Source organism: Stenella coeruleoalba, assembly GCF_951394435.1.
Source record: "Stenella coeruleoalba genome assembly, chromosome: 10".
NCBI lineage: Eukaryota > Metazoa > Chordata > Mammalia > Artiodactyla > Delphinidae > Stenella > Stenella coeruleoalba.
In genome coordinates this window covers 21,973,791-21,999,925 of record NC_137156.1, presented here as the reverse complement: position 1 = coordinate 21,999,925, position 26,135 = coordinate 21,973,791, and the positions used below count along the sequence as shown (strand labels likewise).

The 26,135-nt window shown below is 42.0% G+C and overlaps 1 protein-coding gene across 1 annotated transcript in view; it reads left to right on the top strand.

The window, feature by feature from the left end:
* The first annotated feature begins 1,369 nt into the window (after positions 1-1,369).
* The window catches only part of LOC307192297 (glutathione peroxidase 6-like), a 39,193-nt gene continuing 14,427 nt past the window's right edge, over positions 1,370-26,135 (top strand). The window contains exons 1-5 of the mRNA XM_079933074.1: positions 1,370-1,552; positions 3,379-3,532; positions 8,149-8,266; positions 12,381-12,646; positions 23,768-23,859. Of these exons, the coding sequence (XP_079789200.1) occupies positions 1,466-1,552; positions 3,379-3,532; positions 8,149-8,266; positions 12,381-12,432 (411 nt within the window). The 5' untranslated portion in view covers positions 1,370-1,465 and the 3' untranslated portion in view covers positions 12,433-12,646; positions 23,768-23,859. The remainder of the gene's footprint in view (positions 1,553-3,378; positions 3,533-8,148; positions 8,267-12,380; positions 12,647-23,767; positions 23,860-26,135) is intronic.

Genomic DNA, 26,135 nt, shown 5'->3' with positions numbered 1-26,135 from the left:
CCATCCTCAAAGCAGCCCTAGGAGGTAGACACTATTATTACCCTGATTTTACAGATAAGAAAACTAAGGTACAGAGACATTAGCTTTTTCTGAGATAAGGAGCTAGTCAATACCCTTATCATGGGTATTGAACTCAATGGTCGCTATAGCTTCACAGTCTAAGGTTCAACCATTTTTAAAAATGAGAATGGCAAGAGGCCAAGGAGCTTGGGAATGTGTGTAGGTCTGTGCCAAAAGAGGGACGCCTTCTGCATGACTGCTCTAAATGCCTCGAGGACCTGCTTGGCTGGATCAGATACCAGCCGTCAGGCCATAAATTATAGGCCTTTGAGAAGAAATCTGAGATAACAGAAAGCTTATCTTCCAACAGAGTTCATGAGAATTCAACCCCATCAGACTTAAGTTTCAGGAGCAGAGAAAGGCTTTTGTGCAAACCTGGAAGAGTCAGGGCGGATGGAGGGGACTGGATGTCAAGGGGCTTAGAACTGAAAAGGAAGAAGTTATCACTTCAATAAACAAGGGAGTTTAGTAAAGCTGAGCTGGCAGTGAAAAGCCGGAAGGGAGCAGATGGGAGGGAGGAGGGGTGGGAGAAACAACTCTGACTCTTCACCCATTCAAATACTTTGCAACAACTTTCAGATTGTTACCTTATTAGGACCTCACAGTAAATAGTTTTATGGAGTAAGTGGGGTAGAGATGATTACAATAATTTACAGAGAATGAAGCTCAGTCGAGCCCAAGGCAGTTCCCTAATGCACAGTTTAGATCTTTCTCCTGGATAACTTCCCCCTGTGAATGTGTATCCATCATCTGTGTTACTCCTGCATTAACAAGCCCTTCTCCAGGGGACAGATCTCAGGGCAAAGAGTCTGAGACATGCAGGTCCCCACATCTGGACTTCATAATTAGAAAATACAGTGTGCTGTTGACTAAGTGATGAAAGTCTGAGGGGACAGTACAAAGGATTAATAGTCATCTGGACGATGCTTCTCAAACTTTAGCTTGTGTGTAAATTACATGAGGATCTTAATTTTTAAAAGCAGATTCTGATTCAGTGGTGGTGGCTTTACTTCCTGGATGCAGAGCCAGCACCTAGGAACTGCCTGGAGAAGGTAAAGACAGTACTTCAAGTTCCAAAGAGGGAAGCCTCCGCCTTCACCTGCCAGAGCACGGGGTGCCAGAACACCAGCGGGTGGCCTGACCCGGAGGCACTGGGTGCTCTAAGCCTTCAGGGCTTGCAGGAGTGGGCGGAGGAGTGAGGGGGAGGGGGAGGGGGAGGGGAAGGTTGGAGAGAGGGAAGAAGAAAGGGGAGGGAGAGCGGGGTGGCAGGGAAGGGGCGGTTGCCCATGTGCTAATGCTGCTCTGCGATTGGAGGGCGCATCTTCAAACTGGTCCCTGCCAGGGGCTCAAAAGGAGCCGAGATCCCTGGGGACCTGAGGCTCGCCTACAACTCCTAGTTCCAGCCATGATCCCGCAGTTCTGGGCCTACTGTCTTTTCTCACTGTTCCTGGTCGGCTTCGCTCAGCCGACCCCGAAGCAGCAACAGATGAAGGTGAGTGTCCCGCAGGGAATTTAGTCAATTTAGTGATGACTAAATTGGCTGCCAAGGATGCAAGGAGTTCTCCCTTCTCCCCCTCTACGAAGGACGAGATCCATCTTCCCAGCCCTTCCAAACTGACATCTGCCACTGCCACTGCTGTCCTGGGAGGCAGAGGCTCTCCTAAACTCTCTTTACGTGGATCGTCTCCCCTGAGCCTGGTGGGTCACTGGGCCGAAAGTGGGCCAAGGACGCAGGCTGCTCTCGCTGCGTTCCTCTTTGCCACTCCCCCTGGTGGCCGCTTGATACCCCAGAGCCCGTCCCCTCCACTCTGGTCTGGAACCTCAGGCACTATTGTGGGTCCGGGAAAGAGGACATGACGTAGCAACTGGATTAGAGGGAAGCTGAACTGGTTGCTCTTGGGGAGGGTGAAACCTCGGGGCAGGTGGAAAAGAAGTTGGTGTTGAAATGTGCCCTAAGGAGTTTTAGGGTTGGGAGAGGGGTTTTTTTGTTTGATTTTTCTTTTTCAGGGAATAATAAAACACAAAAGGCCCAGAGAGTTGCTGGCCAATTTTAATTTCAGGGGAGGTGATGTGGCATCCTGGAAACAAAGCTTGGATCACAGGGTGATATCCATGTGTGAAACAGACAGCTGGAAGCTGTTGAGCCCAGAGCTAAGGCAGCATGAAGACAAGGAAAATGGAGGCACACAAATGACAGCTCACAGGATGATTTCCACTTTTTTAAAAAAAATTGTACTAGAAAGAAAGGCAAATGCTAGAAACTCTTCAGCAGAGAGCTGAGGTAGCATGAACGCAAAAGAGAATGCAGGCACATAGATGACAACCCTTTCTTGGTGGCTTTCTTAGGCTAATACTCTCAAATATTTGGATTAGTGTCTGTGAACAGATGTGTATGGATGTATGGAACACAGGGAACGTGCCTGCCCTACGTCAGCCTCCTTCTCTCCAAGGATAGTGAAGGGGAAGCTATGCCTGGTATCCTAGTGACAGAACTAACAGGCTTAGAAAATGATAAAAGAGTTTTCTGCCCCACTCTCCCCACAGGAGCTGACCCACAAGCAATTCCTTCACTGCATGGGGCAGACATTTATGTACATAGAATTTTAGAGTAATTGAAACTCACTTAAATTACTCTAAAATTCTATGCCTTTTCTCCACATCTCCAGGAGTCCCTCTCCTCAGATAACAGCATTTTAGCTTTTTGCTCCAGGTCCTGTTCGCTCTTTCCCTTGGCATGCTTGTGCGTAGGAAGTCTCTTCCCTTTGCTTCCTGTTTCACATAGAGATAAGAAGAAAGAGGTGTCGAGGATGAATTCTGTATGTACCAGTGAGCTCCCACCAACAAAACTCTGGAAAGTGCCTTCAGTGGGATCCAGAGGAGGAACAAGTTATTTGCTGGGCTCTGGGGGAAGGAAATTACAGTATAAGAATATATAGATGAGAAATTTATGTAAAACATATTTCTGTTATGAGAAACTCTACCAAAATCTGTTAAGAATATTTGAGAAGGGGTGGGATGACTGGAATGTGGTGTTAGGCTGTGGAGGAGAGTGCAGGTAAATTGTAGATCGGAGAATGGAGGGAAATTGTGTTCCTATTCCAGGAATGGGAAGAGGATTATAAAGTGCTTGTCCCACCGTTGAAAAAAAAAAGATTGTAAGTTAGAAGATATAAGTTCTACCTGTGGCATTAGTCATAACTAAAAATATCACTTTGAAAATTCTCTTCAGTTCTTAGAGTTTAAAAAAAGTCCACAGATATTGGGGATTATCGTTTGTCTTATCATTGCATCATTATGGTTATTTGTGTCACATTCCAGATGGATTGCTCTAAGGGGGTGACAGGCACCATCTGTGAGTATGGAGCCCTCACCCTCAATGGCGAGGAGTATATCCAGTTCAAGCAGTATGCGGGCAAGCACGTCCTCTTTGTCAGCGTGGCCACCTATTGAGGCTTGGCAGCTCAGTATCCTGGTAAGAATGCATGTTTCACCTCTCTTGGAACTAGCTTTGTCAGATGACCATATTCTAAGTCCAGAAGGTTTTGCTACTTTGTTATTAGGAGGAAGCAGGGGGATGCGGGGGGGATAGCTGATCATCATGTGACTCTATTCCCCTAAATCCTGCCACTGCTCTCTGCTCCTTAGAATGCCAGGAGAATTACCTCCAGATGTGAGAATGAAGATTCTCCCAAAGATTTAGTCAAAGACCACCAGGAACATATCTGCAGTTGAGTTTGTTGCTCGACGTTCTGAGGGAAGACATATACTGTAGACAACCATGGGGCTCTCAGTAAGACGATGTTAGAACGGACTTGAGGACTTGAGGATCTCGGCTTGTGTTAGGTGATTTGGGGGAAGCCAATGACTGGGTATCTTAATAAATCATATCTACAGAGTAGGAGGAATAAAGCAAGGGTAAAGAAACAGCAATCACTTAGATTGGTAAGAATAGGATGATGCTTGGTCATTTTTGTGATCTGGATAATGTTCATGTATTGTGTGGTTAAAATATGATTAAGGGGCTTCCCTGGTTGCGCAGTGGCTAAGAATCTGCCTGCTAATGCAGGGGACACGGGTTGGAGCCCTGGTCCGGGAAGATCCCACATGCTGTGGAGCATCTAAGCCCGTGTGCCACAACTACTGAGCCTGCGCTCTAGAGCCCATGAGCCACGACTATGGAGCCCACGTGCCTAGAGCCCGTGCTCTGCAACAAGAGAAACCACTACAATGAGAAGCCCGCACACCGCAACAAAGAGTAGCCTCCGCTCACCACAACTAGAGAAAGCCTGTGCGTAGCAACGAAAACCCAACGCAGCCAAAAAAGAAAAACAAAAACCCAAACATGATTATGGAGTGGTCCTTGTTTTTGCCTTGATTCATCATGGTCACTTGTACGATATTGATCTTCTGTGAAACTGTTTATGTTCAACAGGAGAACACCAAACCCTAGCTGTGACTCCCAGGCCAGAATCTAGCTTTCAGGGGCTGATTTTATCTTTCTCACTGGTGACTTCTGGTAACAGGAAAGACGATTGATCTTTGATATTTTGGAAAACACCGTTGTGTTCTCCAGATGGCAGAGAAGAGGAAATGTAGTTTACTATCTACATAGTATTTAACTGGAGTGAGAGCTATTTGGGAAAATGCTTCATCTCTCCAAACTTGGCTCAACCTTTGGTGGCTGAGGTGGATTTTCCATTTTATTTGTGCACTCATGGGAAAGAGTTTGGAATTCCTGCTGATCCAGAAAAGGTTAAAGTTTTAGATGGATTATACTAGAGATAGATGCAGTTTTTGACATGCCAAGAACTTTATTTTCAGCTTTTTTTAAAAGTTCAAATAAATTCGAAAGATTAATTATACCAGTGCCACCAAAAAATGGATCAAAATAATATATGAATGAATTTTAAGAAATTTTTTTCACATATTGACATCAGTATCTAGTCAACTGATCAAAAATACAAAGTCCTATCAATTTGTCTTAATGGCGCTCCAATAATAAGAAATCCAACAATTTTCTCCTTTTTAAACACTACTTAAATTTAGGCATATTGCAATCTCACTTCTAAGATATATGGTTCACCAAATTTTTAAAAATTAATTAATTTATTTTGGCTGCGCCAGGTCTTAGTTGCGGCACACGGAATCTTCATTGCAGCATTCGGACCCTTAGTTGCAGCAGGTGGGCTCCTTAGTTGTGGCATGCTTGCGGGATCTATTTCCCCGACCAGGGATCGAACGCGGGGCCCCCTGCAATGGAAGCACAGCGTCTTATCCACTGGACTACCAGGGAAGTCCCAGTTCACCAAATTTTGATATTTGAAAATTAACATTCAGCGGTGCTACAGTTTGAATATTCGTGTCCCCCTACAATTCATATATTGAAACTAATGCCCAGTGTGATGGCAATAGGAAGTGGGGCTTTTGGGAGGTGCTTAGGTCATGAGGGTAAAACCGTCACGAATGGGCTTAATGCTCTTACAAAAGATACCCTACAGGGCTCCCCAGTTCCTTCCACCATGTGAGGACACAGGAAGAAGTTGGCAGTCTGCACCCTGGAGGAGGGTCTTGTTCAGAACCCTACCGTACTGGCACCGTGATCTTGGACTTCCAAGTTCCAGAACTGTGAGAAATAAATTTCTCATTTATTTATTTACAAGCCACCCAGTCTGATATTTTGTCTTAGCAGCCTGAATGGACTAAGACAGTGGGGCTGCTTGATTCAGGCAAAAATTATATTAAAATACCCCCTCCACCAAAGCACAACAAAAACCAAATGATTCACATTTACCAAAAGAAGCTAAAGACCTTTTCAATTTAATGTTGAAATTGTGCATAAAAAGATACTCTCAAATTACAGATTTTGAAAAGATCAAGACACTTAAAAGAATTTGGGAGTCACATTGTGTTTATTATTTTTGTGTACAATCAACTCTAGGGAAAACCTGAAAAGCTAAATACTACTTTTTAAATTTTTATAAAAATCTCAGGATCTAATTATAAGAGGCTAAACAACAGTTTAGTATCATTTAGCAAGTGGGGATTTTCCTCCCTTCAAAAAGTTAAGCTTGAAAAATATGGTAAGCTTAAAAAGTTGTGAGGTGTAAACAGAAGTTCCATGGAATGTAAATCTGCTTTTATATCTGTTTTAGTTTAAACTTATTGAATAGGTAATACAGTCACAGGATTCAAAATTTAAAAGGTACAAAAGGGCTTTACAGTGAAATCTTCCACAGTCCCTTCCCTTTGGGCAATGAGTGTTATCAGTTTGTGGTGTACATTTCCATAAATCTTTTTTTTAATATTTATTTTATTATTTATTTATTTATTTGGTTGTGCCAGGCCTTAGTTGCAGCAGGCAGCCTCCTTAGTTGAGACACGTGGGCTCCTTAGTTGCAGCATGTGAACTCTTAGTTGCAGCAGGCATGTGGGATCTAGTTCCCTGACCATGGATCAAATCTGAGCCCCCCTACTTTGGGAGCTCTGAGTCTTAACCACTGCACCACCAGGGAAGTCCCTGCATAAATCTTTAATGCATATGCAAGAAATCAGTTTCTCTGTCTCCTCTCTTTCTCTCTCTCTTTCTCACACACACACACACAAATGATTCTGCACAGTGCATTTTAACATAATAAAATATCTTTGACATTATTCCGTGTCACCACATGATGAGTTTCCTCATTCATTTTAAGATATAGTTTTCCAGGGAATTACCTGGTGGTCCAGTGGTTAGGACTTTGTGCTTCCATTGCAGGGGGCACAGGTTCCATCCTTGGATGGGGAATTAAGATCCCACATCCCATGTGATGCAGCCAAAAAACGAACAAGACCAAAAAAAGAAAAAAAAAAAAGGATATAGTTTTCCATTGTATTGCTGTGCTATAATTTATTAAACTAGTTCATGAGAATTATAAAGAGCATCTCATTCAAATTTTACTCCAAATGAACCAAAGTTTGCTGGGTATTTCCGCAACAGGAAGGAAATATTCTTTTTTTTTTTTTTTTGTGGCACGCGGGCATCTCACTGTTGTGGCCTCTCCCGTTGCGGAGCACAGGCTCCGGATGTGCAGGCTCAGCAGCCATGGCTCACGGGCCCACCCGCTCCGCGGCATGTGGGATCTTCCCGGACCAGGGCACGAACCCGTGTCCCCTGCATCAGCAGGCAGACTCTCAACCACTGCGCCATCAGGGAAGCTCAAGAAAGAAATATTCTTGATGGTTAAAGATAAAAGGGATAGTAACTGAATAAATATATAAAGAGAAGAAAACACTTCCTTTTAAGAAGAGGTCCTTGGGGGAGATGCCAGCAGACAGAGCTGAGTCTGAATAGGACTGGCTGGTGCTGGTCATGGAATCAGTAAATCTGAACTGAAAATGGCTAAAGTTGGAAATAATGGTACAAGTCCAGACAGAGAGTTGGAAAGCTTCCTGGCAGTGGTAAAGAGCAGTTTGGAGTTTGTAGCCTAGAATCCCAGTGAGTGTTACAGGGAAATGACATCAGTTATGTCACTGGAACTGACAAAAAGGTAGAGAATGCTTTGGAGCTAAGCTTAGCATCTCACTGATTCCCTCAACAACTCCCAGGTTAGAGCACCAAAGAGTGCTCCTGGGAAGGTGACTGGAGTGTCAGGTTGTGTCATCATGGGGCATAGTGAGAGGAAGGGGGTAGCATGTCCATTTTGTTTGCCTTTCCTTAAAACATTTTTGATCAATCAATCAATCCATCAACTAAGGAAGGCAATGGCATTTAAATCTGACTTCTCTTCAGAATCAAGCAGAACCCCTCCTCCCCCCAACACGCACACACAGAGTACTAACCAATCTGTGCTTTTAAAGGAGGGCTCCTATTGGATGATGAAGAGCCATTTATGGGAGCTATCACACAAGAAAAATGGCAGCTATTGGGATGCGCTTCTGGATACCTATGTTCTAGCTTTTTGCTCTGTTTCCTCAATGTCTGTAATCTTGAACCTTCCCCTTCATAGTCCTCAGCTTACTCATGTGATAAGTGGATAAATCAGTAGTCTTTTACTGCTCAAGGTAGGGCTGCTGGCCGGGCTATCCATGCAGTTCACTCTCTACTTACAGAACTGAATGCACTACAGGAGGAGCTGAAGCCTTTTGGTGTAGTTGTGTTGGGCTTTCCCTGCAACCAATTTGGAAAACAAGAACCAGCAAAAACCTCAGAGATCCTTCTGGGGCTCAAGTAAGTGCCTGCTTGGGACCCTGCAAGACCCTGTCAGGATTTTCCTTCCACATTCTACCTAGAGGCTTCTTATTCTGGAGACTTCTGGGGTGACTGACAGATTAATGGGTTCAAGAACATCATTATGATGCTTTTAATTCAGTCTTGCCCTACTGGCAGTGCTCAATAATTCTCTCTACCTTTCAGTACTTTAATGGTAAGACTACGGGAAATCTAATGGAAAAGCAGCACAGGAAAAAGGAGAAGACACAGGAAATAGAAATGAATCAAGAATCCTAACCTTCCAATTTTCTTTTTTTAAAATTTTTATTGGAGCATAGTTGATTTAAAATGTTGTGTTAGTTGCTGCTGTACAGCAAAGTGAATCAGTTACACATATACATATATCCACTCTTTTTAGACTCTTTTCCTATATAGGTCATTACAGAGTACTGAGTAGAGTTCCCTGTGCTATACAGTAGCTCCTTATTACTTATCTATTTTATATATAGTAGTGTGTATATGTCAATCCCAATCCCCCTATTTATCCCCCCCCCAGTTACCATGAGATTGCTTTCTACATCTACATTTTAGTGTCCCCTGAATTGGCAGGCGGATTCTTAACCACTGCGCCACCAGGGAAACCCCGCAGTTTTTTTGGTTTTTTTTTTTTAAATCTTTACAGTGGCTATCATGGTGATCATCATCATCATTACTGGCACTACTATTGCTGCAAATTTTTTCCTCGAACCAGAGGTTGCCACAATTTATCATTTAAATTAGATAGACTTGAGCTAATTGAATCTAAGACTAGTGTTGTTGCATAAATCTACTACCCCAACAAACCACCTAGTAGGCATCTAAAATCACTAAGGCTCCGCTAATCACAAAACCTTTGAGGAGAGCCCCTGGACAGGACAGGGATGTTCTAAAGTTCAGAGAACCAGTACTCAGACCTTCTCTAATCATCCTACTCCCAGTTTGTTAAGCAGCCCACCCCTGGAAGTAAGGCCCCAATACTGTCTCCCCCATGACAGTTATTGCATAGATGTAGTATCTTCCCTGTAGACTGCATGGACGCTGGTGGTTGTTGGACTTTGAGAGTGCCCGTGTTAGTTCTGGAAGCTGGATTCCCCAAATCTGATAAAGAGTAGCCAAAGTCCCTCCCATAGCCAGCACACTGAATCTTGCTCTGTGGTCTCGTGAATACTCTTTGACTTGGCTTCGGGTCTCAGAAAACAGAAGCTGTGACTAGCAGTCAGGTACACATAATTTACTGAGAGAGTGGTCTCAGAAGAGGGAATCAGTGAAGCAGAATAGGGCAGGGTAAAGAGAGAAGTAAGGGTGCAATTTCTGATGGAATTTAGCTTCAGGTAAATTGCACTATAATTATTTCCATCTTGAAGGAAGAGAGATGGCCTTTTGTAACTCATGTCTGTCAATCTTTAGCTATGGGCTCACCCTCGAGCCCCAGAGGCATAACTGATGTGAGACAGCTCCCTTTGGCTGAAGGAAATTCTCTGAAGAATATAGCAGCTGAAGGTAATACTCTGAAAAAGGGGCAGCTATGGGCCATTAGGAGCCAACACTCAGAGCAGGTAGGGATGGATGGACAATCCTTCAAGCACATCTGAATCAGGCCATGGAGACCATCTACTACCCTGCATGAACAACTCATTATTCGGAGCAATCCCCAGTAGAGGCCCTCACTCAGTCAACATTTTCTCTTTCTTGCCTTCTATCTCTAGGGAATTGATTCTCAAAGCATGGTCCCCTGACCAGCAGCCAACAGCATCCCTTGAGAACTTGTTAGAAATGCAGTTTTTTAGATCACTTTCAGACTTACTGAATCATAAATGAGGGTTGGGGAGGGTGGGGATGCCAGGGTGTGGGTGGGAACAGCAATCTGTGGTTTAAAAAGCCTTCCAGGTGATACTAGTACAGGCTAAAATTTGAAGACCACTGCTCTAGGGAATGGAGAAGCAGCAGAAGGTATTGAAATTTTGACAAAGGATGAATGAGGAAAATCTCTCTAGTATTCCATGTGGCTACCATGTCTTCTGCATGACCACGGCTACAGTGCCTCCCCCGCTCAGCCATTAGGTGTTCCTAGGACCCCAGGGCTGACATGGACAATTCAGCCCCTTGGTTTTCTGTTTCCTCAGTCTCTGACCCTTGTGGTTTCCACCTGGGTCCAAACTCAAGGTGTATTATCTGACAGACTTCCTTTTTGACCAAACTTTAGTCAGGCTTCTCTGAGCCCTCTTCCCTACTAGTCCTCTACCTTGGCCTGTCTTTAGCAAAAATCCTGTTCTTTATGTTTCCCTGTGGAATCACTCCAAGATATTAGAAGTGATTAAGGTGCACAAGAGTGTGTTTGATACTCTCATTGAGTAAAAAGTGGGTTAATGCTATATGCATGCACTTGTCCTTGGAAGGAAACACAAAAATGAGTATGTGCGTCTGTAAGGCTGTAACTCTCCCTCTCTGGGAGGTGGAGATGAGGTGGGAGACTGGGAAGCAGGGAGCGGGGGCATGGTGGTGAGGGGTAAGGAGGGTCTGTTTGATACTTTTTCAGGTTTGGGACTTGCCAAAATGTTACATATACAACATAAAATCTTTTTACAAAAAGAAAAGTCTATCCTTTTGGACTACAAGTCTTGACCAAAGATCTGAAAAATGAGGGGAATATGGGGAAAGTTTTTTCTTTTTAACTGAACCTTAATTTATTATGTATGGTAAAGACAAAGTTCTTCCCTGAACACGTCTCTGCCAAATTATCAACTCCCAAAAAAGCGACTGGAAGGGCTCTCTCCCCTTTATGGAAAGGTCTGTAGAAAAATGATTGGCAGGGGTGAGATTTGAATCTCTGTATCCCAAGAGACTAGCGCCCTCCCCCAACGCTTTGGATCGCTTAGGCAATTTACCTCTATGTACATGGAAAAAAAAAGCAAATTACTTTACAGCTATTTCTAATGCTCAGAAGACATATAAGGAAAGTAAATTCAGTGTGAACTTTGTGTATATTACCTTCTCCACTCCCTTTCAAAAGACACTCGTCGGGAACTTCACGTCCTTCAAGCAGGCAAAATTAGAGTTAAAATTGTATGCTTAGACTATTCCTAGATTCCCACGCACCAAATATCAGGTGCTCCATCCTCCCTGATTCTCTGCGCTGTAATGAATCTTCCCAGCTACCGAGAAAGAGCAAAATTCGGTTTCGGGTGGTCGCCCCTCTGTCCGTCCAACCCGGACCCAGCACCCCCGAGTTTCGCCTCTGGTGCGGTCTCTCATGAGAACGAGGAGGTAGACAGAATAAATCCATTAGAGTCTAGAAAAATCAACCATTGAGAAAACGTTTGAAAATCACCATGGCTGACCTGGCTTTGGAACTGTGACGACCCTGAGATGAGTCTCAGATTTGCCGGCTGAGTTTAGGCGTCGGCGGAGAGAAGTTATATTTCTTGTCCGCAACTTGAAAGCAGACGAACTCCCCTCCCCACTCACTGCCCCCGCATCCCTAACCACCTGGACTTCGAGCCCCGACCTTTTAATAAAGACCCTGTTGTAAAAGACTATGGAAAGAAACATCTGTGCGATAGACCCACAGTTTTTCTGACGATGTTTTTATGGCCTGAATTCCCAAAGTTCAGGGCTGGGATGCGTGATGCGCGTCTTCGTACCCACCCGGGTCCTGCGGGTTCTGACCCTGCGAACGCAGTCTGGACTGGTCCTCGGGTCTCCCCTCTCCCGTCCCGGCCTCCCTGCCCGCATCACCTCAGCGATCCCAGTTCCCGCCTGTCCTGGGGCGGGGCGGGAACTGGGACTCATCCCGACTCCCACGGCCCTTCCCCCACCCACGCGGGGCCTTCTGGGGGCGCGCAGCCGCGAAGTGGTCCAGAGCCCTCCAGCTTTGCTCTCTGCTCGTCCCCGAGGGGATACGACTGGGAGCTGCGGGGAAGGTGGGTCACCGTGGGGTGCAGGGACCGAGTTAGAGGGGAGAAGGCGTTACCTCTTCTACGAACTGATTTTCAGAAGTACCTGAGTGTGAAAACCTAGTCCGAGAGGAACAGAGGAGGACAAAAATTGGGGGGAACTGAAGTAAACAGCCTTTTTCCTGGTTGGATTTTTTCAGATGCTCACCAAATTTCCTGAGGCGGAAGCTGCAGAGGTTCCTGGCTCCCTGACCGCACTCCCACCTCCACACCCCTCCTGAGAGGCTCCAGGTGGAAGGTTGTTACAACAGATCTTGACCGTGCTCTTGAGAATGACAGCACGGGATTTGGAGGGAAACTAAACGGGCTGACACCTGTAGTTGAAGGAAGATGGCCTTGACGCCCAGCCTCCTCGGCTTCACCCAAGAGATGCACATTCCTCCTCTCACCAATCCGGCACCTTCAGGTACCTCAAATGAGTTACTTTGTCACATATGGCCAGTTATTTCATGCAAATCCTTGAAGGTTTTTTAAAAATTACATATAGTTTTTAAAAGGCATATTTCCTTGTAAAAATCTTTACCACTTATTTCCTAGCCTCGACTTTCTGTAACGCTTTTCCTTGGGATAACAGAAAAATCCTTTGTCTAACGCTACACCTACCTATTACTTTTCCTTTCGTATTTTTCTGTCTCAAGCGCGTTCTGAGGAAGTGAAGCATCTCCCTGGAGTTGGCATATTTTCTGAAGGCAACAGATTAACACTAGACAGTGTAAAGTCATTGTTTTCACCCAATCGAAGTAAAATGGGGTAGATTCGGCTGTCCCCTTACCTTTCAGGTGGCTCTATGGCTTAGTTGGTTAAAGCGCCTGTCTCGTAAACAGGAGATCCTGGGTTCGACTCCCAGTAGGGTCTTGCGTTTTACCCGGAAGTCAACTCTTCCTGAAAATTTATTTTATATTGGCGAGTTAATTGTGTCTTCCTACTAATCCCCCACAAATTCTCACCAAACTTAGAGCGCTAGAACTCAATCAGATACATTACAAGTTATTCGACTGCAATTTGCTCAGATTCCTTACTTCTGAAGAGAAGTAGATCCTTAGGGAGATGACAATTCAAATGCAAACCACCTCCAAAGAATACTGCATGTGACTTTACCTCAATCACTTTTCAAATAGGTTTTGCATTGAACTGTGGTAAAGTGTTTCTGAGCGCCTACAATGTGTTACAGTTTAAAGTACCCAAACAGGAAGATATGTATAATCCCTCTAGAGTCTAACAATCTCCAGCTCTAAAATTGATTTCATTAAATAAGATAAATTAATGAACAATGAATCCACTACTAGCTATAAAGGAAAATTAGGATGTTTGCAGGGGCATGCTTGCCATTTTGAACAGTATATTCCCATGTTACTTCTCTTAAGGAAAACACTAGAATACTTCAGGAATGATGATCAACTGGAAGGAAAAATGTCCTAAACACAAACATTCTATAGCTAGGACAAAGTTGCTGTGAGAAAAGAGCAAGTTGGACAATTCTGCCAGATATCTAAAGCAATTGAGTTTCAGCCCTAAAGATTTATGGAACTTCTGTGTCTTTTTGTCTCCCATTCATTCATCAATTAATTCAACAGCGTAAACTGCTGGTCTTTTATGTACCAGGCGTATTTCTGTCTTTCTTCTTCTTTCTTTCTTTCCTTTTATTTTCAGTTACATTTTTTTCCCCATGTTATGGGAACTTTTAAGATCTACTCTCTTAGCAACTTTTAAATATGCAATTCAGTATCATTAACTATAGTCACCAACCTGTGCATTACAACTTCAGGACTTATTTATCTCATAAGTGGAAGTTTGTACCTTTAACCACCTTCACTCATTTTGCCCGCCACCCCCAATCCCTGCCTCTGGTAACAACCCCAGGCATATTTCTAAGGGCAGGAAATACAGCAGCGAACAAAGCTAACAAAAAGCACTACTCTTACGTATCTTACATTCTGGTGGGGGGAGTGACACGGAAAATAAAGAAATGAGTGTGTAAAATAAGTAAGCATATAAGATACTGATGAAGTCTGCAGAGAAAAATAAAGCAATGAAAGAATATGGGGAGAGTATAGGGTGGAGGTATAGTAACCAAAGAGTGTCATCCTGTCCTTTGATAAAATCACTGGCAAATGTTAAAAAATTATTTTTTAACTTTTTAATGAGAAATAGTTACCAAGTGGCTACTATTATTATTCTAAGAACCATGAGCAGCAATATTGAATAATCAGAAAACTGACTCCCAACAATTCCTGGATCTCACCTCCATTCATTTTGATTAGGGCTTTATTGAACTAGTTCACACTGCTTGTATTCAAACCTCAGCTGCTCCACTTATTAGCTAAGGGACCTCTGGCAACTTGCTTTATCTCAATGGTCATCACTGTGCTCCTGTGTGAAATGGAAATAGTAATAGGACTACCTAATAGAGTTAATGGGAGGACTTGAGGAGTAAATACACATAAAATATTTTAGAAGGATATCTAGCACATACATAAGCAATCAATAAAGTAAAAATTGTGCCCAGAATTGATTATACACAGAGCCTCAATCATTCCAAATTTAGGTGATGATATTTGCAATTTTTGAACTGACGAAATTTAGATGTGTTGATGCTGAAAATGAGTTAAGACTTGGGGGGAACTTGGAATGGGGTTAATATTTTTCCATGTGGGATGGGTGTGAATCTTTGGGGACCAGCAGGTAGACTAAGATGTCCTTTTCCTAATCTCTAAAACTTGTGAATATGCTATCTTGCAAGGCAAAAGGGATGTGATTAAATTAAGAATCTCAAGATAGGGAGATTATCTTGGATTTTTGGATTGGTTCAATGTAATCATAAGGTCCTTATAAGAGGGTGGTAGGAGGGCCAGAGTAAGAGAAGGAGATGAGACAACAGAAGCAGAGGTCAGAGTGATGTGAACATGAGCCAGGGAATAGGGGCATCATCTACAAGCTGGAAAAAAGCCATGATTTCTCTCCAGGGCCTCTAGAAAGAAGGCAGCTCTGCCACACCTTGATTTTAGCCCCTTAAGGCCCATTTCAGACTTCTGACCTCCAGAACTGATAAATAATAAATTTTGCTATTTTAAGGTGGTAAGTTTTTGCTAATTTTCTAGGGCAGCAAATAGTTAATACAGATTTATGGTATGGGTGTGCACTGTAGTCAACGTATTGAAAAACTATCTTGCTGCCAAAGGAAACTGGTACCAAAGAAACCTGCTGAATTTCTTGAAGGACTACAGCCCCATGTATAATCACATCAGACTGACTGACTGGGAGTTAGTCCTAGTACCTACATTTCACACCGCAGAGCTCGATTAGTGGGATAATTTTGTTTACTACCCTGTTTCTTTCTCAAACGAGAGTCTGTAGGAGTGACAAAACTCTTTTGCCTTCTCTGAGGCTCGAACTCAGGACCTTCAGATTATGAGACTGACGCGCTGCCTACTGCGCTAAGAAGGCACTGGCTTGTCTTATTTTCGTTAGAACTATCGATTCTCTTTCATGTTTATACGAACTTTCTAGGAAGTTATATTTTTTGAATAGAGTGAAAAATAAGAGTATGTGCTAGGGCATATGTTTACCATTGCTCCGAGTATGTCACAATGATTGACCAAAAGTATTTCAGGATTTTATCCTTGATTGAATATGCCACATGGTGAATTTTTTTTCCATTATGCCTTAAACACCACTTACTGCTGGGGGACATTAGACTTCATTAGATTTCACACTGCCCCACTTCACAACATGTGTAGAAAGTGACATACAGATACGAGGGGCCTGAGCTGGGTCCACAGGCGTGAAGATTTCCAGACTGCACCAATGAAGGACACACAAAAATGTTTAGCTCTGCTGAGGGCGAAGCTGCTGTCTCCTTATCTAGCTCTGGAACTTCCTTGCCTGCCAATGTTCCTCTTACAATCGATGTCTTTGATCATGACCATGACCATGACCTGAAGGCCCTTCTCTTCTGGCTAGAAGTCCAGAATAATGTAAACAGAGGCGAGATAAGGTGGAAGAGATGAGGTGAGATGATTGAGAATGGAGAAAGAATATACTGGATTTCAATCCGGCAAAGTAGAAACGGTCCCAAAATGGAAACTGTAGGACTGAAGTGTAAATCTTGTATGTGCCATCTATTAAGTTAGGAAAAATAATTCACTTGGTTTTCTTGGGAATATGTCAATTTTAAAAACTTCATTATCTGTAAAATGGGATAATATTTCACAGTATTATTTAAAAGACTGAACACTTGACACACACAAAAAAGTTGTTCAATGAATACTAGTAAGTGATACAAATGATGATAGCAAGCTGTATTAAGTGCTTATTATGGGCAAGGTACTCTTTTAAGCAATTTATATGTATCTTACATGTATTGACCATCTATCTATCTACCTACCTATCTATCTACCTATCTATCACTTTAGGCAAGTCTTATTATTGTCTCCAGTTTACGTATGAGAAAAGTAAGACCCAATAAGTTTAAGTGACTTGCCAGTGGGCTTGTGGCTATGCAGTCGATGTGAAACAGTGGCATTAGGGCTCACTTAAACGGTGCAGCATGTAATGGATCAGGCCGGTCAGCGAGAGGGTGAGCCGGGAAAAAAGACCAAGGGACTCGCCCAGTTCGCGTTGGTGGGGTTGGAGCAGGTAGAACGCGTCCTCTCTGGGCCTGGAGAGGATGAGACGCCCCGCACCAAAAGCAAACTAATTCCCTCCCTGAACTTTGTAAATTAAGACCATGATCACATTCAGCAAAAAGTAGGTCTGCTTGCGCAGTTGTTTCCTTCAATAAGAAATCACACACAGACATACAAACCCTGACTCAAGTTCCGAGTGAGTGGGAAGGGGAGCTTCCTTTTTCTAGATGAGGGCATTAAAAGTAACTTCCCGCTGCTGACCCCCAAACGCAGCTGACAAATTGGAGACTCCTGATCTCTGCGTCCTCAGAGTTCCGGTGCTGCATCGGCGGTGGTGATTTCTGATCATTTTTTGTAACTACTGATTTTCTTCGTTTGAAGGATATTATGCATTGGCTGCTTCTCCCTTTACTTTCGAGTATCACAAACATAGCATAGGAGGCAAAAATGTGTCTCCCGAAGTAGGAATCTATTTGCAGATTTTATTGGTAGTGGGATGACAGTTGTCTGGGGCGGGGCGGGGGCTGTGGTAGTGGTGGTGGCAAATGCTCTAGAAAAAAAAACACACAAGAGAACAGACTTGTGTCTTTTAAAGTGTTAAGGAGAGCTTTAAAGTGTTTGTTTGTGCGGTAGCGTGGCCGAGCGGTCTAAGGCGCTGGATTAAGGCTCCAGTCTCTTCGGGGGCGTGGGTTCGAATCCCACCGCTGCCAGCTTTGTTATCAAACCCGCTGCTTTGAAGAAATTGCTTGAGGTTAGGAAAACATTTTCTTCCAACTTCAGGGGTAATTAAGGGAAAAACAAAAAAAGTCTGACTGCCAATTGTTTGTATCAAAGAACACGATTTAGTATCTAAGGAATTCTTTTGAATGTTTTTTAAATGTTCGTAAAGAAATAAGTAAAACTTCCACATGGTTCAAAATTACTAAAATAGATATACAGTGAAAGTCTACCCTCATCCCACTTCATTTCCCCCCAGCACTGGTTTCTGGTTCCTCACGCAAACATGTCAGAGCCTGGAGTTACCTTAAAGGTATACTTTTTGCATGCAAACCAGGAGAAGTCTATTATTTTCCTCACATTTTGCACTTTTCAGACCTATTCTACTGCATCTTGCCTTTATTACTTCTTGTATTTTGCCGTGGTTTTCATATCAACATAGAAAGAGCTTCTTTTCTTTTTCTTTTGTCTCAAAAGTATTCCATGTTATGGATATATCTTAAATTTAACCAGCCACATTTAACAATATAAACAATGTTGAAATAAATAATATCTGCATTTCATAAGGGTGTGTACTAGAGAACTTTCTAAAAGTGCAATTGCTAAATCAAATCGTATGTGTGATGGTAATTTCAGTGGTTCCTGTCTTAGTCTTCCCTAAATGTTACTAATTTATCCTCTTATAGAGCCAAGGAAGGGCCAGTTTCCTTGACACCCTGGCCAGCACAGAGCATTCCTGTGACCATGAGAATTAACAGCCATTTAGTTCTTACTAAGCCCCAGATATTGTTATAGTTCTTCACATTGTCATATTATATTCTCAGTAATATATAAGAAAGTTCATATTATTATTCCCATTTTACAGAGAAATAAACTGAAGTTATAACCAGTTAATCTCTTGCTTGTGGGTGGAGGAATCAATATGTTAATACTGTAGGGTAGACTAAAAAATGGTCTTCCAAAAGATATCTCCATCCTAATTCCTGGAAGCTGTAAATATTACCTTATACGGCCAAAAAAAAAAAAAAAACCCACCAAAAAACAAAAGGTGGAGTCGTTGCAGAAGAGATTAAGTTAAGGATCTCAAAATGGGGACTTTATCCTTCATTATCCAGGTGGAGCTTAAATGCCATTGCAAGTGTCCTAGAGAGGCATAGGGTGAGTACAGAGACAGAACAGGAGAAGACAATGTGAATACAGAGGCAAAGATAGGAGTAATGCAACTACAAAGCAAGGAAGGCTGGCTGCCACCAGAAGCTGGAAGAGGCAAGGACAGATTCTCCCCTACAGCCTCAACAGGGAGTATGACCCTGTCAACACCTTGATTTCTGCCCAGTGATACTGACTTTTTGGACTTCTGGCCTCTAGAACTGTGGGAAAATAAATTTCTGTTGTTTTAAGCCACTGAGCTCTGGTAATTTGTTACAGAAGCCACAGGAAACTCATACAATGTCTTCAAGTGCTAATAGGCAACGCTACCACAAACAATTTTTGTTTGTTTGTTTACCAGTCTGTTAGGTAGAAAATATTATTTCATTGTAGTTCTGTAGTTTGGATGTCTCTGAGAAACTCACGAATTGGAAAGAGGAAAGGACTGGATTAGGAGAGTTTCCCACACCCTTAGGTTCTTGCCCTCGGTGAAAGAACTCTTCTCACCTAAACTAATTCCCCGAAGTGTGAATTTTCCGTTAGCTTTTAAGGAAGAGCTTGTTTACTGGGGTTCCACTTGCCGACCTGAGGGGGCTGGGATGTGGCGGTGGGATTTGAACCCATGTTTCTAAAGAAATTAGAGACTTAATGCTGCATCCTAGAAGGCTCCCACACTACCTCCAAACGTTTTAATCAAACGTTTTTCTCATTTCCAAAAAATATTAAGGAAGTTCTGTGCTTTCTTTGTACAAAATAGGAGCTTCGCTTCCTACCCCTGGGAATATCAGAGGCGCATCTGCGAGCGTCACCTGCTTTATCCTACCACGATCCCCCCAGTCAGCTCCCCGTAAAGCCTTCTGGGCGTTCAGGTGGCCCGCAGTCGCGATCAGGGGACCGCCCTCAGACCTAGCTCTCTGCTCGTCCCCGCGGGGGATGCGACAGGGGGGGAAAGAGCGAGTCATCGCGGGGTGAAGGAACCGGATTATAAGGAAGAAGGTGTCGCCCTCTTTGCGAGCTGACGACCTATTGCACTGGAAATCAGGCGCTTGGTGGGCAGGGAGTGGTCAACGGGTGGTCCTCTGGAACCGTAAGGCTCTTCACCTAAGGAGGATTGTACCTGGATCCAGGGAACACCTTGTGGCCAGCAGGGGACCATTCTGCCTCTCCCCGTCCCCCACTCCAAGGGGCTCTACCCCTGTGGTTTTCTGATCGGAGTCTTTACAGCGACCTTGACATTGGTGTTTTAGGATTTTGAGAGCGATGTGTCTGACTGTGTAGCTGAACTCTACACTCCCAGCCCCCTCTTCTCCGCTCCCGATTCTTCCCCTCCAAGTCACTGCTTGCTAAGTGCAAGTGACGTGTAGGGACACTAGGTGCCCTAGCCCGGCTGTCTAAGAGTCTTCTAGTGGAGTTCCATTTTTAGAGTTCCTCACTTAGTTTATTGGAATGAAGAATCTTAGTTACAGAAGACGAGGTGCAGTAACAGCAAATTTTGCTTTTAGAAGACTTTATCCTAATTGGAAAAAGTGAGTAGCCTCGACTTTTACTGATGGTTATATCCTTCGACTAATTGAAGTGCTATTGGTCCCAACATTCAAGCTGCCCAAACTTTTTCCACTTGTATTAGCTCTGCAGCGCATCTAAGTAAGCAAAACGTCTTCTTGGAGTTTGTCTCTTTTCTCACAATAAGCTGCACTGAATCACAAAAACTATGTCAGGAATATTTAATCTCACAGTAAGGACAGATCTAGAACAAAGTCAGGCTCATGTGTGGGCTCCATGGCTTAGTTGGTTAAAGCACCTGTCTTGTAAACAGGCGATCCTGGGTTCGAGTCCCAGTGGGGCCTTGGCTTTTGCCCTCTCCCTAAGAAGCCAAATTCTTCAGTAAACCCTCATTACTACTAATTCTCCACCGTACTCAGTATTACTGTGAATTCTGATCCACTCATTCAAAAGCAGCTGTGACTACAAAAATTCTCACTCCTAAGGAAAAGGTGGTGGGTCTCTTTATGGAAACAGAAAGAAAATGACCTTCTGTTTTTCATCTTTGCTGAAGTTCCCTGTCCTCTATTTTTTAATTGGGGGAGGGGGCAACAAAACTGTACCAACTCTTAATGCTTTTTTCTGAATTCCCATGTAATTTATTAGTGATTCTAGGAAACTCAGCATTATGTTATCTCTTTTATATATGATTTTCCAAATATTACTAAATTATAATAACAGTAATTTACATTTGCTTATACGCCCTCAGTCTTCAAGGAAGGGCTTTAGTCCCAAAGGGAATACATATATTGACCCCACTAAAAACTGAACTTTAATTCTGCAATTTAAAAAATGGAATGATCCTATAATGCAATGATTCCCAAGCTTAGTAGACATTTAAATCACCTAGGGAACTAGTTAAAACACAGTTTCTTGGGACTCATCCCCAGAGGTTTTAATTCTATTTTGATGAAAGGCCCAGAAATGTGTGTTTTTAACAAGCACTCCAAGTGATTTTGAAGCAAATGAATCACATTTGCAAAAATCCTACTTAAATTTTACACACAAAGCAGAACTGAAAGTGAGGTCCAGCTATGCTATTAGCACGTTTGTACTAATTCATGAACATCTACTTACCCTCTTTATCATCTAGTTAGCATTATTGGAAGTCTACTACATTCCAAGAGTTTCCAGACATGCTGTCATTTAATCAGCCCAACAATCCTGTCAAATATGTGTTATGATCAGCTCTTTGAAGATGAGGAAATAGGTTCAATAATATTCACAGTAACAGAGTAAGTGAGAAAGTTCAATTTCAAACTCAGGTCTGTCTGATTCTGGAATCCATGCTTTTCTCATTATATCTGTCTTCTCTTTGATTAGAGTCAAGAATGAAGTTTTTGGCCACAGAGCTAAATAAAATTAAGCAACTTAGACTGATCTCAAACCTTAGTCCTAAGGGTTAGGGATCCTGAGATAACTGTCTTTTTTCTGCTAGAAGATAATCAGTCCAGTGAACAGCTGCTTAACTCGTTTAACTTAGGGAGGAGGAAAATATAAAATAAAACCTCAGAAATCTATGTAGGAGGTTCTCCACAAAAAAATGAGCAGGCCATATAACTAACAAACTGAAATAATCTTCTTCATCTCCTAGGCTCTGTTTGGTTGGTTGGTTGTGATTTTTTGTTTTGTTTTGTTTTTTTGCCTTGGACATGCTGTCTTCATGCCCTGATTCTTTAGATTTAAACACAGTGTATTGGCTAGGGCTGCCATAAAATATCACAGACTCGGTGGCTGAAATAACAGAAGTTTATTTTCTCATAGTTCTGGAACTAGAAGTCCAAAATCAAGGTGCCATCAGACTTGGTTTCTGGTGAGACCTCTCTTCGTGCCTTGTAGAAGGCCCCCTCTGACTGTGTCCTCACATGGCTTTCCTCTGTACGTGCAAGGGAAGAATGGGAGTGAGAGTGAGGGCAGAAGGTAGCTTTGGTGTCTCTTCCTCTTCTTATAAGGACACCAGTCTTATTGGATTAGGGCCCCACCCTTATGACCTCATTTAACCATAAATTACCTCCTTAGAGGCCCTGTCTCAAAATGTAGTCACATTAGGGGTTAGGGCTTCCAAATATGAATTTTGGAAGAACACATCCAGTCTATAACAAGTAGGAAGAGGGAGGACTGTATGGCCTAGCTCTGAGTAACAACTCAGTCATGACAGCATCTAATAACTTTGGAAGTTCAGCCTGAAAAGGGAGTTTTTGGATGTGAAGAAAGTGTTGAGATAAAAGTTTTGTCAGACACTTTGTATCAGGTAATAAGATTTAAATGTAAAAATATGTAATATTTATGTAAAAACAGAAAATACTGTTATAAAATATTTAAAGTAAAACCATAAAATATTACACAAAATGTAGGTAATATTTATAACATCTTGAGGTGGAGAAGGCCATTCTCAACATGGCACCAAACGTACAAACTATTTTTTTTAAAAGAGTGAACGATTTCATGAATAAAAATAATTTTTATTGTAAAATTAACATCCCCCCCAAATTAAAATACAAAGTATTAAAAAGGAGGAAAAAAAGCATTGTCAGACAATTAGGCAAGGATTTGTCCTTTAAAGTACTTATTCAGTTGCTTCTTTAGTTCTACCTTGTTCTGAGGAGTGACCTGCTCTGAGATGGTCTTCTTGTGATGGAGATGTGGATATTATACCTGCATTCATAAGAAATAAAAGGAGGATCTTAATTTGATCAACACTGCGCTTTAGCCGGTTGAAAAAGAGGACATAAACCTTGCCCCCATGGAGCTTGCAATATGGTTGAAAAGACCAAATAAGCATGTACCCCAAACACTACAGATATTTTAAAAACCTATGTTTGCTCATGAGATTTGCAGAGCATCCACTTGGTGTGTGAATTCTGGAAGTGTGTGAGCCTTATGAACCTTGGACAAATTACTTACCTTTTTTAAGCTTTAAGTCCCTCAACTATAAAATGAGGACAATAATAGTACCTACCTCAAGGAGTTGTTAGGACACAATTCATATAAGTTGCCTAGAATGTGTTAAGCCATTATTATCATCATTATTTTTTTTTAACATCTTTATTGGGGTATAATTGCTTTACAATGGTGTGTTAGTTTCTGCTTTATAACAAAGTGAATCAGTCATACATAAACATATGTTCCCACATCATTATTGTTAATAGCACAATATTTGTTTTCTTTCTGAAAATTATTGGGGTAAATCCTGCTCTCCCTTGCTATTAAGATGGGATTAATGAGTGGAAGAACTGATGCAATCTATAATCACAACCAAAAGTATAAATAAAAGATAGCTATTGTCTCCAGGGAGATTAATTCACCAGTGACAGCCCCTATGGGATCACTGGCACACTGGGTGTGAACTTGTTTTATCTGCCTTTGAATCAGATTTGGAACCAGGAGAGATTATCCAATGCCTCCAGAATCACATTCACCCTACCTGCCATATTAAGACCTTTGGTGGCTTTTACTGGAGTGCTGACCTGATCATACTTGCTTCCCTCTCTCAGGACTGTTGGAATCCAACCCTTCTGCAACCTTTCTCCTGACTAAGCTTCTATAGCTAAACACATCTGCTTAATACAGATTCAAATAAGAAGAGGTAAGTTCTAGTGATGTCTCTTTCTATTCACACCAGCCTAGATGGTATTGTGTTTTGTTTTGAGACAGAAAATGAAGGTTCTGAGTTTTGGCAATATCAGGCAGGATAAGATGCCTCCATGAGCTAAATGAATTCTCGTTATGCCAAACAAATGGTTGTCACTTGTTCAAAATTATGTTGATCCCAGAATTATGTCCAAAAAAATCCAATTATCTAGGAGATGGGGAGGAATGAGAAAGCAGGTCAAGTCACTAAAAATCAATTCTCTAAAACCAATACTCTGTCATTTTTGTCACATCCCTATTGGAAGACCAGCAAGAATTTCCCAGTAATAAAGTTTTTATCTTTTTGTTTTAAAGTGAATGAATGAACGAATGAATGAGTAAATGCCAATACTCTGAAGATAAATTTGAGGATCAAACAATATAAAGAATAACCAATGATAAAATATTGAGGATTTGCGAGGTGGGGTGGGGGGCAATGGGATCTTGTTTTACTCTTTTCCTCAGCCATTTTATACACAAATGCATGAACTTCCTGGCAGATGCAGGCGATTTCTTTTCTGTTTTTGGAGACATACTCCCTTGCCTCTCCCTCTTTCTGTCCCCGTCCCTGTCCTTGGTGGTTAAACAGCTGCAACAAACCATCCTAGCCATGAATTCAAGTGGTTGTATGTAAATGTGTAATTAGTCAAATTGACCTAGAGGTGTCTGGATGAAGCAGGAATCCATACTCTGGTGAATGGACCCTCAGAGCCAGTTGTTATAAGTCAAGCTTTAAATTTATCTCTTTTGGGAGGTCTTTTTTGGTTAAATCACGTATTCCGATCAATCCTCATATACATGCTTCTTTCTCTTAATTGAATTTCCATTCTTTCAGCACCTCAGATTAAAACTTCAAATGTTCTTTCAGCTCCTTCCTCTCTCCTACATTCATACCTTGCTCTTGATTCCCACTGCCACTCTCCGAGCTAACGTTCTTAGCCTCTCTCCCATAGACTCTTGCAGTAGCCTCCCCACTGAGTTCCCAACTTCCAGTCTCCTCTTGAATCTCTCGTTATTCAGCCATAATAAATGTTTTTAAATGCTGCTCCAATCATTTCACACCTCTTCTGAAAAAAAAAATCTTCATTTGATCAGACTCCTTAACCTAGTATTCAAGATTTTCCATATCTTGGACCCAAGTTATTTTTGCAACCTGTTTTTCCACTACACCATGTTATGCACTCTATGCTGCAGTAAGTGATGATGTGTGCTTTCCACGCTTTCAAACAATGTGTACAACTCTAATGCCTTCACCATCATTGACAAATATTCAGATCCCTTCCATTCCTTCTTATTTAATTTTCATTTATATTAAAGACATATGCGTTCAAAGTTAAAAAAATAAAATAATACTATGGGCTTATAATGAAAAATAGTGGTTCCCTTCTTCATCATTCCTCACTCTCAATTCCTGGTCTCCCAAGGTAACACATCTTTAATAATTTCAGTGTTTTACCCATACTTCTTAATAACAAGTGTTTACTCTATTTGTGTTTTTTTAGTTTTAAGTATGACTTATTTATCACTTACTATAAAAAATGAGATCTTTTAACCCTTACATAACAAAGAGAAAGAGTGAGGACAAAAGACAGAGAGAGAGAGAGAGAGAGAGAGAGAAAGAGAGGGAGAGAGAGTGAGAGAATGTCTATGTCTTACTCTCCAGATACTCTTATATCATACTTTTTGGTTATATCAGCATGGAGAGTTTACACTTTCACGACTGCATAAACATTAGTCACAGTGGAATCATTTAGTGAACTATGGTTACCTAAAAAAAAAATCTCTTCTCAATTCTCACAGATGGTCAGATGGTCCAATTCCTGTTGTTTTTGTTTGTTTGTTTTTGGAGACATGACAAGGGATCTTGTCCTCAACACCAGTCTGTTCTTATTACATAATCCACACACATCTTCAGGGTCCTTCTACTATATGCTAAGGGATTCTCACAAATCAACATCATTTAGATGGGTCACTTTAAAGTGACCAGGTTTTAGTGTTGACTAAAACAACAGAAAAAAAAAAACCCAATGAAAACCATACTCATGACTCCAGCCAGTAAATTGAAACAAGTCTCTCTGGTAGAGGTAACAATTATGACAAATTCATATCTAATTTCTTGGGTCAAACACTCTCAGAATTCATTCCCATATACGGTCTCCAAATTTCTGGCCCAAATTAGCAAGGACCTGTAGTGTTTCTTGCCCTGGCAGAGCCTGCAGCAATCAAACCCTG